The sequence below is a fragment of the Gossypium hirsutum genome, chromosome D02 (assembly GCF_007990345.1).
Source record: "Gossypium hirsutum isolate 1008001.06 chromosome D02, Gossypium_hirsutum_v2.1, whole genome shotgun sequence".
Lineage (NCBI taxonomy): Eukaryota > Viridiplantae > Streptophyta > Magnoliopsida > Malvales > Malvaceae > Gossypium > Gossypium hirsutum.
The window spans coordinates 6,552,081-6,570,934 of NC_053438.1; the positions used below are offsets into that span (position 1 = coordinate 6,552,081).

Below are 18,854 nucleotides of genomic sequence, written 5' to 3' on the forward strand. Positions count from 1 at the left end.
ATTAAATCAACCGATAATTCCTCGATTATCCTTAAAAAAATTATTAAAAAATACAGTATATGAATTTATATTGACATTTTTTTATAAATATTGTTAAATAATTCTATGATTATGGATACAATTCTTGACCCTCGAATATCATTGTTGTAAGCATTGCAAGGGGATTATTATACTCAAGAATCCTTGCACTAAATAAGATTAATTTGTTAAATCAATAAATATAGGATTAAGTAGTGTAAGGTTGGTTTATTGAGTCGATATATATATTATTAAATTATAAAAAAACCATTATTAGAATTGAAAAAAAAAACAAAAACGACAATTCATATCTTTTCATTGTAAGCATTCTATCCTATTGAGTCATAATTATGTTTAAAATATTATTTTTTTGCATTATGTTTAAAATATTTTATATTTATAATATTTGATGTATTCTTTTATATTACATCATGTTTTACTTATTTAAAATATATATATATGCAACTTGAAGAAAAATATTGTAAATGTTGAAACTCAAACACTATCTCCCTGGAAGGTGGTGGCTTGAACCGATTTGCATGACCCCAAGTACATGGATCAGCAAATAAACACCAAAATATAACATGATGTCAAATTTATGAACAAAATTGAAGAGAAAAGAAAATGAAACATACATCTTAAGCATTTACACAGCTAAACTACTTCTAAGACATGTACAGATCACTGTGTGTTCTAAATTTGACGCCTACAAAAACGATGTGCCGAAGAAATCGGAAAACACACGAAGAAAATCCAGAGGAAGCTAGAAACAAAAGTAAGAAACCAGAAAGCTTCATTTAAGCTTTTGTCACAGGGTGGAACTTATTGTCTTTCTTCATCCATATGGTCGATCGGGTTCGTCTAACATGATCTTCGAAGAGACGATGCCTGCCGATAAATACATATATGTTACAAAAGCAAAAAGCTCATCATCTCTTATAGCCGATATGGAACAATGAAGAAAACCCATTAGGAAGAAATCATCAGATAAAATCGCTAGCACAATTATCTCGACAACCTTTTGGGTCCAGATCAAGAATTTCTGTATCTGACTACGTTACATGGTACACATGTATGTCATGTTTTGGAGGGTTTAGATCCTAATAACTATGTCCGGATATGCATCAAACACGAGTACTTTAAAAAAAAAAAGAGTCAGAGCAAAATAATAATTAAAAGCCATGCTCCATTGTAACAAAAGCATAATGAAAGAATCAAAGAGAACAATATTTCATGATGATATAATACGAACCTTTGGTAATCCAGCTTCTGAGTAACTATTCCATTCAGTAGCAGCTCTGAACTGTAAACGGCTGCCCCTGAAAGCATAATAGTGAGAAATTTGAATAAAAACTGAGTTTTACAAGAAAAAAGAAGACGGAGCTAATTTAAGAAACCTTATAACCTTTTTCAAGGAAAGGAACACAAATTTCATAATCTTCTTCACATGATAGAACCAACAAATCATCTGGGATTTTGTCATCCTTCATAGAGGATTTGCCAGTTCTCTCAATTGCCTGGAATTGTTGATTAAACATAGAAGAGGAAATAAATTCTCATGATAAAACATCCATGGATATGTATTTCTGAGGGAACTGCCCAAATACCTGACCATGAACTGCAGTCACCAATCGTGAGATTGTTTCTTTACCTGGCTTTGTTTTTGGGGTGATTAAAACTCTTCGGCCCTGCATAGCTTCCACTATTGTGTGAAAATCGAGATGGAACAAAAGACCAATGCAATAGGTAAACCTAGAAAACCTCACCTGTAATAAGGGCCGCTTGCGTGCACGTGCTAAAGAAACCGGCATGCAAAAGCCAAGCTCTTTCTCTTTTTTGATATCCCTCAATATATAAGCTTCTTCATCGATGTGAATATTAACTTGTCCGATGCTTTCAAGCCATAAATGTGAGACAACTGATTTGCCAGAAGCAATCGCTTCTAACATATTCCTAGTGCGGACAAATTTATCGGTTATAAAGTGCGTCGCATCTAAAATAGTTGATGCCTCATGAATACCTAGGCGGGCCAAGATCTGATGACAAAATCGAGAAATAAGATATAGTTAAACGAGCATTTATAGCTTTACAGGTCTAACGAAATAACAAAAAAGCTAGTACCTTTTTCTGCTGTTTAAGTATATCCTCATCTAGGTGGTTGCTGAACAAGACTCGAACATCGGCCAAATTCCTTCTTTTCCTCATATCTTTCAAAGGGGAAATTGGTTCAGCCTCATTCGGGCATAAACTTCTGAGTTCTTTAATAAGTGAAGCTTTTAACAGGTTCTTCTTGCATGACTGTTTATAATATTCTTCACCCATACAAACAGGCGATGCAGCATTGATGGGTATCAGATGGTTAGTTGGAGTAGTGCATAGAGAACCAGGTGATCTCGATTTCTCTTTTGGTGATTTATCAGAATCAACATTCACGGTTAAATTTTCTGCATTTGACAAAGAAATTGCATCAGGATTTCCACCAGCATGTGTGATTGCCTTTGCTGCCTTGGGCCCAATTTTTCTTTTTGATATCATTCTCCCATTCTTGTCAGAAAAATTGCAATTAAGTTCATCCGCATCTGAACCCTGTTTATCCAAACTTTGACGAGACAATTTCCCTTCTGAATTCTGGTCTGAAAAATAAGGAAGTGGGCAAGTATTCACAGATGATCGTGCAGTCCTCCTAGTGGATGATGGAATGCATGTGCTTCTATTGTTCCCTCTCGACCTTTTCTGCATAGCAGTTGGTTTTCCATTGTCATCAGGCTGAGCAGGTTTTCGGGACTGTGCTTCCATTTTATCAGACTCACCAAGGCCAACAGGCATTTTCCGAGAGGATCTTCTTTTTCTGGGATAACTTGGTACATGATTGCCAATACTCTTAGAAATCAGTTCCAAATGAACATCGATACTTAATTTGACATTTCCATTTCCATTTCCATGTTCTCCAGATTGATCAGAATGCAATATAGAAAGCTGCCCATTAGCATTTGACATTCCAGATAACTTAACATCCGTACTCCCAATTCTACTTTCTTGAAGGAAATCAACCTCTTTAATCCGTTTTCTACCTTTTTTACAATCACTGACTGGAGTTGTGACCGAGGATTCCTTCCCGACATTTTTGGAATGTCTCTCCAGCAAAACTGAAGAATCTTCATTCAACTTACTTCTCTTGGATTGTCTTGTAAATCGAGTAGCATCAGAACAACCCTTTCTGGATGTAGAAGAAATTCTCTTTCCCTCTTTTCCTCTAAATGAAGCTTTAGAGGAGCCCTTAGATATGCTTTGGACACCTTGATTAGCTTTTGGTTCAGTAGCCGCCTCCCCATTGAATAAGGCTTCTATAGCTTCAGCAGCAATCTGGGTGTCAAAACCTACATCATTTAGTTCTTCAGCAGCACCTGTCTTAGCCCCAGTAGGTTCCAATTGTCCTCTCGAGGAATCTGAGTTAAACTGTTCATCAAACTCATTGGAAAGATTTTTTCTAAAATTCATTTGACCTTCTTGTAACGTCATGTCATTATCTTTCAACTTGCACAACAATAATTTTGACTCAGAATGAACCATCCTTTTATCACCGGACTTTGGTTGGTCTACATTACAAGATTCATTTAGTTTCTTTCCTTTAGGCTTCCGTAGGTTGGTAGAAGATTTCCGTGCTTGGCTTCTATTACCATAGAATTCTTCCTTCATTCTCCGATAGATGTCACCCCCTCCTTCGTCCTCCCGAAAATCATCCCATTCAAAATTCCCTGCTTCACCAGCAGTGCTTCTTTCGATAGTTCTCTTGGCCAAACTTTGCAGCCCTTTTGCACACGAAATAAGTTTCGAATTTCCCCCTGTACTCTTTCCAAAATCAACTTCGTTATCAAGTTCCATCAATTTGTCATTTACAAATCTTTCCACGAAATCAAGTGCATTAGCTTGTGATAACTCCCCAGGTTCTTGAGAGTCTATATAACTTAAACCTGCTAATGGACCATCGCAATCAGGAGCCTCAAGCAAATCTTCTCTTGCATCCGCAACTTCACTGTTCCTAGAAAGTTCTTTATTTTCAGTAAAACAATCCTCAGCAAAAAGTTTTCTTGCAGTTGGACAACCAACCCTGAAATTGATCGAGTTCTGATCTTGTCGCTGACTAATGTTCTCCACAACTTTCAGATTTAAACCCTTACTATCGACTGTGCACTGGTTTGAAAACCGGCTATCTGTCTGGTTAGAACAAGATTCGTTGTTCATTTCCCGTAATGCCGCATTACGAGCTGCAAGACCAGAGGCCCGCAGGGACGCTGCACGAACTGAAGTAAACCTTTGGACAGATCCTATGGAAAACAAGCTACGTTAATCGAGAAATTGAAAGACCACGTACCTAATACAATTGACCAATCATTTGTTCCTGCCATCCTATAATATTTAAAGATGAAACGATAATGCTTGCAAATGCGAATTAACTACAGAAAATAAATCGCTCTAAGAAGTGCTTTCAAAAGAGAATGTTAATTTATCAACATCTGGAACTCGTCATCACATTCAATGAAAAAAAGAACTTATCACAGCAATTTTCCTAAGGGCATTGACTAATGATGGTAGTTTAATCTTGCAAACAAATTTTACGAAGACATATGCAGGACGAACACAAAGGATAAGCAGAAGTGCTTCAAAGTTTATTGGACAGCTAATCAAATTGTCAAAGTAATCACCTAAGACAACAACGAGGAGTTTATTTAAATAGAGATACAAAGTATCGAGAAAGTCATGCATTCCCAACCATGAACAGGCCATAGAAAACATACCAGGTTTCCCTTCCGACACAGCTTTGACATCCGGTGTTGCTGTAGGAACATGGATTCCTGAAGAAACACAAGCACAACACCATAACTTCAGTTCAGACAACAAGATCAACTTCCTGGCATACATAACATACAGAAACTCATAGCCAATACAACAATATTAGCCAAAACTCGGAGAATAACATACCCGAACTCCTGCATTCATCTGTTGATGCTCTACATTGCTCTAAAGATTCCTTCTCCTCATGGCCAATTGATCGACCACAATCTCCAATTACTACCTCATCATCTGAGACCTCATCACCATCATCGAAAACCTCAGTTCCATCGGTTCCTTCACCTTCACTATCAAGAACAACACTGACATCAAATGCATCCAACAATTGGGTCTCTATATTTTCACAGCAATCTAAATAATCCAACACTTGTGTTTCGCCACCAAAGTCCAACACTTGAGTTTCCTCACCAAGGTTTAGAATTTGGGTCTCTAAACCATCCTCGACTGCAACATTATTATCATATAAAGGAACCGTATCTTGTGGATAATTTAATTCATCATCATCCTCATTATCATCTCTGTAACCTTTTTTTTTTCCAAACCAATAATTCACATTAATTTCGCATGGTTTAAAGCGTAAATAACTAATACTAGAATATTAAGTGAAAAGTCAAAGATTGAGATAACATACCACAAAATGGAGAGACGGGAAACTGTGAGTCAAATTCAAAAGGCTGAGTCTCGCCATCTGCAAAATCGGTGCTTGGGTTAATATCAGAGGGTTTGAATTCCCCTTTCGTATCTCCAATACTGCCCATTTTTCACTTCAATTCATCTGTCAATTTGTTAAAGAAAAGCCAAAACGACATCAAATCCCTAAAAAGCACACTTTTCACATTAGGGAAAAAAGGGGGTAGACAATTCAACACCATATTTTAACATTAGCTTTTAGTGTTGTGTTGAGTGTTGCAAAGTGAGCGACAGAATATTCATTTTGCTTTTCCAGTTTATTTGTAAATAATAATTATAATAATAACACCCTGACTGAACAAAAAAATTATGTGATGAAAATATTTAAAAGAAAAAAAAATTATTATTATTTTAGTTAAATTAGGAAAGGTATTGAAAATGTCGCTTGCCTCTTATGCTCTTGTAGTCTTATTCATCTATTCTCTCAATTATTTTATTCTCAATTTTTTATTTAATTTCTCTCAAATTCTTTCTATTTTATAATTTTTTTATTTTATTTAATTTTTATAATTTTAAAGATGTCAATGCCTCTTATTCATTTGGACCAGAAACATGTTTTCGGCGTCTTAATATAATTCTTAACTTGTTAATATTATTAATATTTTAAATTTTTTTATATTTATATAATTAGACTAAATATTGGATTATCGAGACTTATATACACAATTTAAGTGCAAGAGCACCGCGCGTTATTGAAAAACACTTGGAAGAAGTAGGATTCTTGCACGTATCTCGTATGCTTGGAGGAACCAAATTGGAGCCCGCACTTATTAGCACTTTGTTAAAAAAATGGAGACCCAAGTCACACATATTTCATACTTCGTGCGGTGAGTTTACAATTACACTCAAGGATGTAGTATTACAACTCGGTTGATGGGTCAGTCGTTACGAAGTAGTACGCATTAACGATTGGAGCGGAATTTGCTACTAACTATTAGGCAAGGTGTCGGTCAAGTTTAGTGGTAGTCGGATAAAAATTAAATGGTTAGAAGACAATTTCTCACATCTCGACAACTCCTCTAATGCGATTGAAAGGCAACAATTCGCTCAAGCATTCGCACTGAGGTTAATCAGGGGTCATCTAATGCTAGATAAATGTCAAAATCTGGTACATTTAAGGTGGCTCCTACAACTAGTCGACTTAAAAGAAGTCGAGTGACTCATTTGGGATTAGTTGTCTTGACTATGTTGTATCGAGAGATGTGTCGGGCAACAAAAGCACAAAATTAAAATCAGGAGTTATATACTCCTTATTCAGTCATGGGCATAATACCACTTACCATTTTTATGTCTCCGAGTAAATTTCCCTTATCAATTCTCACTCGTAATAAAGTAAGATTCAGTTAATAATATAATTATCATATTATTTTTTCATTATTATATTTTTTAAATAATATATTATTTGAGTAAATAGAATAATGACGCGAGAAGATTCAGTTAATAATATAATTATCATATTATTTTTTCATTATTATATTTTTTAAATAATATATTATTTGAGTAAATAGAATAATGACGCGAGTTATGTGGGTATACCAAACGACCTCGGAGATATACAGCTGTTGTTAGATCAACGATCAAAAGCCAAGGTTAGTTTGAATTTTTCAATTATATAATATTTACGTAAGAATTTAAAATTTAATATTAAGTACGTAATAAAATTTATAATTTTGTAGTGTAGTTTGAATAGATGTCATACTTTAATCCGAAAATTTGAGAATGCATCCCGACTAAATTTTTGGCGAATCACAATATTTGGCATTTCAAAATGTCATTGATAGTTTTTGCAATGGTTGAGATACACAAATATGATCGAGTGATGTGCCATTTTGGGTTTGTACAAAGTATTTCGCCATCACCCCAAGAGCTCAATGAACTTCACAAGATCGACTTACAGTGGAGAACCAATGAAGAATAGTCTAAATTTCATGCCAAATATATCTACATCTGGGAACATAGGTATGATTTCATACTTATGAGCGAACCAATTGTCTGACCAAATCTTGCGACGTCTTCGGATTACATAATATAGTTTAGATTTCACAATAAGCCATATTTATAGCTAGAGGAGGAGAATGTTAGATCTGGTGCCCTAAGTATAGTATTTTCATCTAAGTACGCTTGTAATATTTCCGAATAGATTCGTTAATAAAATTATTCATAAATTACATTAATACTTTGTATATTGTCCTTACATTATTTTTGCACGCAAATCAAAATGGAAGCAAATGTTGCTATTGGTTGTCTAATGTTTAACTGGTACTAAGCGGTATTACGTGGTTAGATCGTAATACAGAAAGACAGCTTGTATTAATAGACGAACCTAAACATGTCATTAGTCTAATCAGAAATGAGCAAACCGATTGAAAGACTAATATGTCGTCTATCAAATCCAATTGGGGAAATATCTTGTTTTGATCATTAGAGCGAATAACTCCCAGAAGATAAAAACAGATGTGACTGATTGGACTGACAGTAAATCGGACTGGACCCAAGAAGAATAGATCATGAATCCGTTTACGGATTTATTCACTTGTGACGTTCATAGTGTGGCATACCTAAATCTTAAGTGGATAGTAGATTATGTATGTGTGACTCATACACTTTTAAGTAAGTAAAAGTCTAAGCTCGAAAAGATAAGGAACCGAAATTTGGTGCGTTAGGTGTATGATTTCTGCAGTAAATGACATGGGTAAATGATATCCTTTCATAGGCATCACATGGTTGATGAAAAGTAAACGTTGCCATGAGTCATTCGTCTTTGTGATAATCAACTTGATTACTATTTAATAGTGATTGACTTTTCATTAAAGAAGATGTAATTGTTACCATGAGATAAAATAGGATCATATTGGGATGGCGGATATTATCCCAAAGAGATTAAGGATATCCTATGAGGGTAACACACTTATGACAATGATATTGTACGAGCACTAAGTTCATGCATTCGTAATGGTATGTCGTTAAGGGGAGTTCAATCATGATACTATAGTGGAATGACTTCGCGACTAAATGAGTTTATAATTAATAGGCGAAAAGTCGGAATTCATTTATAAATCATTTGAGACCTAATTGCATATGCCCAATCGATCCCTCCGGTAGCTCGTTGAAATTAGAAATGAATTGTGTGCTTAAATCTAAATAAACAAGATGAATAGAAATGGAGAAATGGAAAACATTCAGAAATGATTATGGTTTTCTCCGAAATGAAAAATAGGATCATTTAGAAATGAATTTGGTTTTCTCAAAATGGAAATGAGAAATGATTCATTTGCAAATGTACATGGATTACTTATAGAATGAGTTTATGTTTTTGAGTTGTTTAGAACTCAAAAATGAAAATAAACTATTCAATCATAATAAACAAGTTGAGTTGTGAAATATTAAATATATATTATTAAAAATTTTACTAGGGGTGACATTGTCATAATTTTATCAAGGGTAAAATTGGGATTAGAAAATTATTTAATTGGAAAATTAATGTTTATTTTGGAAAATAGAAAAATATGTATTGGGTTAGATTAAATTATAAAGTATTGAGTTAAAAGTCTAGAAAGCACATATAATTGGACTCAATACAATGAGAGGTCTGAATCCCAATCATAATACATATAAGGGAAAGCACACCCTATTAGCCCCTCCCTCTCCTAGTTGGACTAGGAAGTTGTTTTTCTATTTGAAATAATCATCTACAGTTCAACAATGATTTTACCTTCTCTCCTTATAAATAGATGACAACGGTAGAGCTATTGACATAACTTGAAAATATTGTTACTCTACTGAAAAATAGAGAGAATTTATTCTCAACTATTATATATATTTCTGGGATAACAATTTTGTCTATTTCTATTTTGAAGAGAGATTTTTCATTTTCACCCTAAAAGTAAAGAAATTTTTTTTTAGTTCTGTGTTTTAATTTGATTGGTTCGAGTCCACACTCAAACTAGCTTGTGGTACGAGAATAACGGAGAAAATTATTTTGTTGAAAGTCAAAAAACATTAAGAATCCGCTTATCTGAAAACACAAATATGATTTCGGTTCAAGGTTTATTGCTATAAATATCACAAATCGAGTCGGTTTTCAAAATTTTAATTTTTCGCTGTACAAGAAAATCATTTTCAAACCGGATTTTTTCCAATAGAAAGGAGTAGACAAATTCATCGTATAAGGCTAACACGACCCCACATGAGGCCACAATCGAGAGTACATGTGTCGATTTCATCATCATCAACTCTAACCCCAAATACTATACAGATAGGTACACTACCTCCTGATCAATATGGTTCATATTTTTCTGATGCTTTTACTAACCTCATATTTTTCATACAAACACCACATTATGCACCATCATATCATGTATGAACACCTTCTCTAGGAATATTTTTTGCACCACCTCCATCCCTAAGAGCATATTACACATCATTGTCGTCAACAACATCAATGTATCCACCATCGCATACAATTCCAGCATTCTGTCCACAATTGGGTTATTCAACACCATATACTTCTCCGCCGATTCGCAAACACTCCCAATATCACTGTTCTTTAGAGGTGGGTCATCTTTGTAACCCTTATTAATACCACTAACGATATACGATGGGAACCTAGGATGCAAATGCATCCTAGCATGAAAGAACAAGATGAATATGAAGACAGTGTTGGAGATGAATATGAAGATCAAGGTAGAGATTGAGATGGAAGTGAAGATGATAATGATGAGCTGAAACTCCAACCATGACGAAATCCTCCTCGTAACCAACATCCACCGATTTATGGCACACATTTGGGCCAACAACAGAGATTATTTTATCATTTTAAATTTTTGTCATGTAAATCATCATTTAGTTTGTATTAAAATTTTCCATCCATAATATACTAATTCACATTTTATCAAAAAAGTGTTTGTTTATTTTTTTTAAATCAATAATATATTTATTTACAATTTAAGAAAAAAAATTTAAAAATTGTTTATATTGTATTCTATTGTATTTTTACACTAAAAATATACTTATTTATAATTTACCCAAAAATGAAAAAATGAGCAAATTATTTGTTTTCGTATGTCTATAAAAAATGAATAAATTTTTTAATTCGGTCATCTTCTCAGTGTTCCCTTCAAGTGTAGACATGTTGTCTTACTATGCCTAGGGTTCTTACAATAACCGCATAACCTCCGTTGGTCTATCTTCTCCAGAATATCCATATTGTTGCGTACTTGACTAGAATTCGTTTGATTTTTTGGCTTTCAACACAACGCAATATCTAGTAGCAACTCGAATGAAATACTCGAAGTAGGCCGCCACGTAATTTCGTTTGGGACCGGTGGAAACTCAGATTTTCATACCTTATATATGCATTTTAGTTTGTACACTTCATCAGCATAGCTCATGCAGTCCAGATGTGTCAAAGTGCATGCAACAATTGTATGTGCGTATGGAAAGCGAAGTGTTTGAAATATCCCATAATCACAAGTCATGTGTCTCAGGTATACATGGTACAATCCCCTAATAATAAACTTTGCTGGGTTTATGGAACTTCGTAACCTGAAATATTTTATTTGGGCGTGAGTGACACATTACAGATATAGAGTTTGCTCTTTCTGCAATTTCTATAATATTTTTCATCACTTCCTCACACCAAATGTGGTTGCCTTTTATCTATCCAAATATTTTTCTACTTGCTTGAATGTCGAAAAAAAAACAATGGAAAATTATTTTTCCCTTGGGCCATTAGACTGTTATTATACACAGGTTCCATTTGCAGATCAATGACAGTACCTAGTACGTACTAATTCAGTACCTTACATCATTTCCACAAATCATTATATGATTTATCTCACCCCTTAGGCATCATGTTCATAGTCTTCTGTTTTACAACCCATGCATTGTAGTACAATACAGTGTAATCGTATTAACTACGGATATTGGCAATCAAAATCGGCACTGGAATCTTAAAACTCGCTTTCACCATAGGTAAGATAATGTCAAAAATCATGTCAGAATCCAATTTCGAATGATTTTATGACATACTTGCAACAACACAAGTATTTCACCATACGTAAGACAATATCAGAGATCAGGTTAGAATCCAATTTCAAATGATCTTATGACGTAAACACAAGTACGTGGATCGTTATATTTCTTTGTTGTCTACAACCACGTCTTCTTTTTCAGAGATGTCATGATTTTTCATGGGTATCTACTGTCATGCATTGATCACTTGGCCTCATATTTTTTGACTCAATATTTTATAACATGGAAGTTGACCCCATGTTTGTATGCTATACCATTTCACTACAACAACAAAAGCATCTTTGGAGGAAAACTTCGTTCCAACTTGTAAATTGTCAAAATTTGTAGAATAACTCGCATGGCTCATTCTTCTATGAGGAAGTTTTGGAAATTCTAACCTACCTTCAGCATCAAAGCCGACATTAAGCATGTGCGGTGGAGGTGTATATGTTGTAAAATCTGGACGAGTTCTTCCAACCTTGTTTGAACCTTCACAGTCAAAACCACTCCCTTCTGCTTAAGTAGGAATAGCCTCTGGTTCAGAAAATAAGGCAATTTCCAAACTATCCAGCCCTGACTCTCGGATTGAATCATCATTGGTTTCAAATCCCTTTTCATTCTCAACTCTATATTCGTTCTCTTCGTTCTTAGGTCCCTTTTCGTTATCAATCCAATTGCATGTCCCTTCACCGGTGTAGGTTGTAGGGAGTATATAATTTGTTCTTGTAAACCTTATGTTAAAACCAACACTACTTGCAGATTGTCCACTAGTGTAACTTGATGGCATACCCGCATAAGTGTTTCTAACATAGAACATCAGCATTCGGAAGTTGAAATCAAAAGCACTCACAGAATCTCATGTCAGGTTTCCAAGTTCGGGTTACCAACTAACCCCGACTGTACGCCAAAGTTGAAATCGAGGGCTGAAACTAATGAATGTCTTCCCATTGATGATTCTGCTATTTCTTGATAGGAGCTTTGTAACAACACTATGAAACCATTGCACAACTGTGTGGTTCAACTTTCTACTTCTTGTTCCCAAAATAAATATACTAGAACTGTTGTTGAACTCGGACCACTTTCCTCAACATCGACAAAGTGGACATATAACTCTAGTATAACATTTTCACTAAAGCAATGCCTATTGAGCTTCACCTCGACATCCATGTCGCCCTTGACCTCAAATATATGATATCTAATAGGGTTTAGTGACATTAGATATCTATATTTCAAGCTCGTGATTCTCCTCCAGTTTGAAGTCAACACTTTCCTTTTAATTATTGACTGAAGCTCGTTCAATTTTATGCTCCGGTTGAATGTCAATTCTATAGATTAGGCTGGTACAAAATCGAATCCAATATCGATGTCGCAAATTTGACCGTCATAATAGATGATGGCTTTAATTCGTCATATTTAAAACGAAAACATTATACAAAAAAATAAGTGCTTATTATCCAAATTAAAATGACACTTACTTAAACGTTTAAGGGTGTAAAAAGCCCTAAAAAACAGTTAAGCCCTTACTTTTTCTTTCTCTTTTTTTCTTCGCACTCAATTGGGTACTTGAACTTTCAAAATGCATCAAAAAAACCTTCAAACTTTTTCAGAAATAGCAATTAAGCCCCTGTTTTTTTTTTGCACTCAATTGAGTACTTAAAATTTCAAAATGCATCAAAAAAACCCGCAAACTTTTTCAAAAAAGGTAACTAAACTCTTGCTTATTCTTTCTTTTGCACTTAGTTGAGTACTTGTACTGTCAAGATGTATCAAAAAGACCCTCAAACTTTTAAAAAAGAACAATTAAGCCATTGCTCTTTTTTTTTTTACATTCAGTCGGGTACTTGAACTGTTAAAATACATCAAAAATGTTATTTGACCATTAACTTTAACAGTTGACCGTTAAAGTTAACTGTTCCTAATTTTTTTCAGTTAAAGTTATATCGTGTCACAACCACAGCGTGACAGGTGGCAAAAAAATTATAATAAATAAAAATAAATAAAAGTTATAAAAATTAGTAAATTTAAAAAAATATTAAAAATTTATTAAAAATTATAAAAACCATAAAAGAATAAAAAATTTTAAAATTTTATAAATATTATAAAAAAATTATAAAATACATAAAAAAAAAACCCTTTAACCGTTAACTTTAATTGTTGATCATTAAAGTTAACCACCCCGATTTTTTTTAAGTAAAGTCATCACGTTTCACAACACAACGTGACATGTGGTAAAAATATAATTAAACACATCATTTGATTAAATTAATTTAACTACTACTTTTAATTAAACACATCGTTTTTATTGTATCGATTAAACTTATTTGCTTTAAAAAACAATTTTAATATTAAATTTGTTTAAATATAATAAATAATTAACAAAAAACCTGTGTTTTTACATTTTAATACAAAACTAAACGTAAATTCAACTATACTTTTATCATTTCATGCTACCAAGCTAGTTAAATCATGGATTTCCAATTCAATCCAATACACCAGTTCAATTTCAACACTGAAAAATGTTCAAACAGTAACTGGACATAAAAGCAACTGATCTGCAATTACCAGATCATATTTGATGTTACATTTTCTGGTATAGCAAAAACAAGATTCAATGAGATTAAAGAACATAAGCATCCAGTTACACCTAAAGTAGTTAAAAGACATTAACCAAACTTGTCCTGTTTTAGAACCACTGTCCTGAAAAAGCATTATCATCATCATGTAAAGTACACATATAAAATGTAAGGAACAAAAACCGACGGCATTAAACTTAATAATCTTGCTACTCAAAATGCTAGAACGAAAAATAATGTGGTGGCAGTGCTGCAGGATCTAGCTCCAAACATCCTCTTAGGCTGCCCTTTCTCTCATGAGTTAGCTGGAAATACGGAATCTGATGAGAGAACCGAATCTGATCCACCCGAGGGATTTCGATTGTAACATTTGATCCTCCTTTTACTCGGGGCTTGAAAACAGAATTGAAGCCTTCGACGCGATCTAAAACTACAACCTTGATGAGGAAATAAGTTTCCTCCAAAACCTGCACTATGTCATATTCCCAGTTCTCCAAGTCGGAACATTTGATATTGGGGGTCCAGTTCCGATACAATCCCCATACCTCACCTTTTCTAGGTATGATGTTGTATTTGCCCTTCGTATCTGTAGGCTCGGCTTTTAACAAATGAGAAAAGGAATCAGTGGAGGTGTAGGTCTGGGAACCCCTTCTAATCCCGAATCTCCCGCAACAAGTTGGCATGTCTGAATCTTGCCACTGAGTCGTGGTTTCTAATGGGCAAGAAAAAAGCCATCTCACATGTACTTTGAAAACAGGGGAGGACTCGACTTTCTTCATCTCACCATAATACTTTGGCAAGCCATCCTCATCACCATACAGTGCCCAGATCTGACCAACACGGAACTTCTCCTCGGTTTTGTCAGCGTCGAAATCGTAGAATTCTGATTCTGGAATTTCAAAGGATTTTGGAGCCGAAGTTGAAGGATCAGGATCATTTGATCCTGCCATTGGATCCTCCATTTCTGAAACACTAGGATCTCTGCCATCACCTTCCTCCTTCAAGCCCTTGGGAACAAAAACTTCTTCAGGTAAAGAAGCTGGATCAAGTTCAAAAGAACCTTTTGGCACCCCCTTTCTCTCTTTACTGGTCAGCACAAAGGATGGAACCTTGTGAGAAAACCTGAGTAGTTCATTGGGCGGAATTAGAATTGTATTAACTCCATCCTTACTCATTGGACAGAAGACACTCACAAAGCCTTTGACCTTAGTCAAGTAAGCAACATGTATACCTACACCTTCACCATTCTCTGATAAGATCTCAACAAATTCATATCCATGTTTCTCGGTCCTCGACTTCCAGTTGACATTCCAGTTCTTAAAAAGGGCCCAAACCTCTCCTTTTCTTGGATATATCTTATAGGTATCTCTATATGGTCCTTTTTCCCAACTTATCAAATGGGAAAACATAAGACGATCTTCAATGCTCTCAGGCTCCCCATGCTTGAACCTACCACAAGAAACAGGTAAACCTTCACTAACCCATCGTACTGCATTCTCATCATCTGGATCTGGTTCTAGCCACGTGATCCTCACCTTGAACCCAGAGTAGAAGACTTTTCTGATCCGAGCATAGAATCTAGGCATGGCATCCTGTGTATCGTACAATGCCCAAATCTGCCCCACTGCAAAACACCCTTCTTTCTTCTCTTTGTCGAAGTCATTAAACTCAGGATCAGGGTATGCAAAAACCTCCGACTCTTTTGTTTCTTTGCAACTTGTATCCGACACAGGATCATCAATGGTGGGGTTTGAATTTCCCTTAACACCATCAGCAGAAGCTTCCCTAGTTTTCTTAAGATCATCTCCTTTCCCACTTTCCTTCTTACCATTGGATTGGCTTGCCTCAAAACGTTTACCCACTTTGTGGTTCTTCGCTTCATCTTCATTACCTGTTTCTTCAGTTTCAGAGGGCAATTCACTTCCCTTGGCCCTTTTAGGAGGATTTACCGTGTCCTCATCATCACTTAAATTTTCCTTGTAAGAAACATGTTGCTTACGCCTCTCAGATCTCCGCACATTCTGCTCTCCTTGAGAATCAAACTTCTTTTTAGATAAAACTTCACCATTGCCATCAATCACCTCATCCTCCTCAGACTCAAGGCTGCTTTCACTGTCACAGCTTTCACTGGATTCAACAGTTTGCTTCCTTCCTCTTTTCCCGTTCACTTTTTCAGTTCTGGCATCTGAAGTACCAGCTGCCTTAGGAGTAAAGGATGTAAAAACACTCTCAGAATTAAACTTCCTCTGAGTTCCTGGATCAACTCTGGAAGCATTCTGATTATGCGCAACTCCTTGTCGAGGTAAATTTGACTGAGTCACGTTACTCGCCTGCGGGACTGCACCTGAATCATACGCAACGAAGTTCTTGTGGCAAGCTTGACAACGAAGAGATCTGTTAAGTACTTCTGTATAATACTGGTACCTAACTGTACAGTACGGACACTTGGTCCAGAAAGTGCGCTGGCCATTAGAGACCCCTGCTTGAGTTGGTTGTCGCTGCTGTTGAGAATTCATTCCAGAAAAGTTGGTATGGAAATTATTTTGAGCAGCCGGGTATGGGTGCCAACTTGGATTCTGCGGGGGACGACATGCTGCTGCTGCAGCCGGTCTATTAACAGTCACTCTGCGTTTCATGTCATGTGCAGATCTTTTGCCTTGATCCAAAAGAGTCCTTTGAGCATCCCCAATCAACTTAAAAGCAGCTTCAGCACCAGGAAACTTATTCTTATCCGGGTGAAGTTGCAGGGCAAATTTTCTATACTGCTTCTTGATTGTAGCCTCATCAGCTGTCGGCTCAACCTTAAGTATGGCATACCAGTCCTTCTCATTACCAAACAATGGTTTCTCAGCAGCACAATGTACATCACACACCATTATCATTTGAGAAATATTCTCCAGCTCCTGGAAAAGTTGTTGGGCCTTGATTGCAACTTTAAGAGCCCCTGAAAAATCCTGATTCTGCATCTTCTTCTCCGCGATGCCTTTGGCCCTTAGGGCCTCTTCCTTGTTGCATTCCATCACCAATAAAATCCAGACTGGAGATGGTTGAATACGCTTCAGACACAAAAGTACTAACGTTTGCTTTGATAAGCTAGTTTAATTAAATTACAACAGAATCCAGTACTTGTCCTCCGAGATGGATGATCTCTCATCCATCGGACAAGAAACTCATCTCCCACCTCCTCATGGGCCCTGTAATAGTTTATTTACAGCAATTAAGAACCCAAATTGACAAAGCCAGGAATCCCACGAAATCAAAATCTTATATATCATTACCAATGTCACATTTAACATAGAAAATTTTATTTGCGTGCATGAATTCGGTCGTGTAAAGTCTCTACGAAAAATTAAGCATAAACTAAAAGGGGTAAAAAAAACAATGTACTTGTAGCACTCTCTGACATGAATTTAAAAGATAATACCACAGTATAAGTAATTAAATGTTCAACTTTTTCAATTAAAGGCTTCAAAGAAATAAGTCTTTATAATTGTCATTAACAAAAACCAACCAAACCAAATTTCATGCCGGAAATTATAACTAAATATCTCGAAAATATCATCACATTGAAACTTAAAAAAAAAAAACCAAACCGAGACCATAGTCCATGGAACACACCAAAGAATAAGAATAATTCAATGACAAAACGAAAATTACAAAACCATGCATATCCATACGAGTCATAAACTAATCATTTCCTTTGACATTGTTACCATGATGAGAGAAAACCAAATAAATTCCCTCTATCTTTCTCGCATTAAAACCTAAAACCCTAGTTGTTAAGAAATTTCAAACCCGTAAAACAACTAAACAGGAATGTAAACCTAAAACCCAAATTAAATCCTAAATTCTACCCCCCAGAAAAGAACCAACGTTTATGAAAACAAAAATAAACCAAATCCATAAGACCCACTAACAAACATAAACGACCAAGAAAACGTATCAACATTTCGGTGACGCAAAACGCAGAATAACGTAAGTCAAGTTTTTTTCAAAAAAAACACAAACCCTAAAACTTGAAAAACCGATGAAGTGAAGAAGCAGGGAAAGGGAACTTGCCTGTTTTAAGAATTCCAAAAGGGAAGAGAGAAAAGTCTCAACAACAAAAAAAAAAGGAAAAAAATTTAGGGCTTTGAGAGCGGGACAGGAACCGGGGAGGGGACTACGGATTTGGGGAAGAACACAAAGTATCTGAGTATGACTTAATTTCTCAATTGCCACTGTTTTTGTGTTTCAAATCTGGACATAATTGTGATTCTGGTCAACTTCAGGGGCATTTTTGGGATGTGAATTACTAAAATGCCCTTGTATTTTCAAAAATTTTCAGTATTAGGATTGTTCTTTGTATCGATCGAATTAAGAGAGAGCAATCGGTTAATTCGGTCGATTTAACTAAAAAAATCGAAAAGTTGATACTTAAATCAGTTAATTGGCCGAATTAGGTCTTAATAGACGTAACCAAGTTAACTTGTCAATTTAGGTCTTAATCGACTTAATCAACGTTTAACTATTTAACTTCATTAGATCATGAATAGGAAAAAAAAATTATTAGGGGCAAGGGTAGAGGTGGCAAAATGAGTTTGAGTCTTAGCACTTGAACCTAAATTTATTTAAACTCGATTTAATTAAAAAGTAAAAAATTCAAACTTAAAAAAAACTTAAACTTGAGATTGATCTAGGCCGGAATCCAATTTTAATAATTAAAAAATA

At 35.2% G+C, this 18,854-nt stretch overlaps 2 protein-coding genes across 4 annotated transcripts; both read right to left on the reverse strand.

Annotated features, from left to right (window-relative positions):
* Positions 1 to 525: 525 nt before the first annotated feature.
* Positions 526 to 5,939, reverse strand: LOC107932160 (uncharacterized). 3 transcript variants are annotated; one of them, XM_016864109.2, is made up of 9 exons: positions 5,501 to 5,939; positions 4,999 to 5,394; positions 4,815 to 4,871; positions 2,140 to 4,343; positions 1,785 to 2,054; positions 1,626 to 1,706; positions 1,424 to 1,535; positions 1,271 to 1,337; positions 526 to 906 (listed from the first exon to the last, which is right to left on the reverse strand). In XM_016864109.2, the coding sequence occupies exons 1-9, from the start codon at positions 5,625 to 5,627 to the stop codon at positions 816 to 818; spliced, it is 3,405 nt and encodes a 1,134-aa protein (XP_016719598.2). In that variant the 5' UTR covers positions 5,628 to 5,939; the 3' UTR covers positions 526 to 815. The 3 variants fall into 3 exon arrangements, with proteins under 3 accessions (XP_016719598.2, XP_040944123.1, XP_016719599.2); XM_041088189.1 differs by having other exon boundaries at positions 1,271 to 1,331; positions 5,501 to 5,850; XM_016864110.2 differs by lacking the exon at positions 1,424 to 1,535 and having other exon boundaries at positions 5,501 to 5,850.
* Positions 5,940 to 14,109: 8,170 nt separating this feature from the next.
* On the reverse strand, positions 14,110 to 18,380 carry LOC107932146 (uncharacterized). The gene is made up of 2 exons (XM_016864096.2): positions 18,204 to 18,380; positions 14,110 to 17,338 (listed from the first exon to the last, which is right to left on the reverse strand). The coding sequence occupies exon 2, from the start codon at positions 17,162 to 17,164 to the stop codon at positions 14,366 to 14,368; it is 2,799 nt and encodes a 932-aa protein (XP_016719585.2). The 5' UTR covers positions 17,165 to 17,338; positions 18,204 to 18,380; the 3' UTR covers positions 14,110 to 14,365.
* Positions 18,381 to 18,854: the final 474 nt, after the last annotated feature.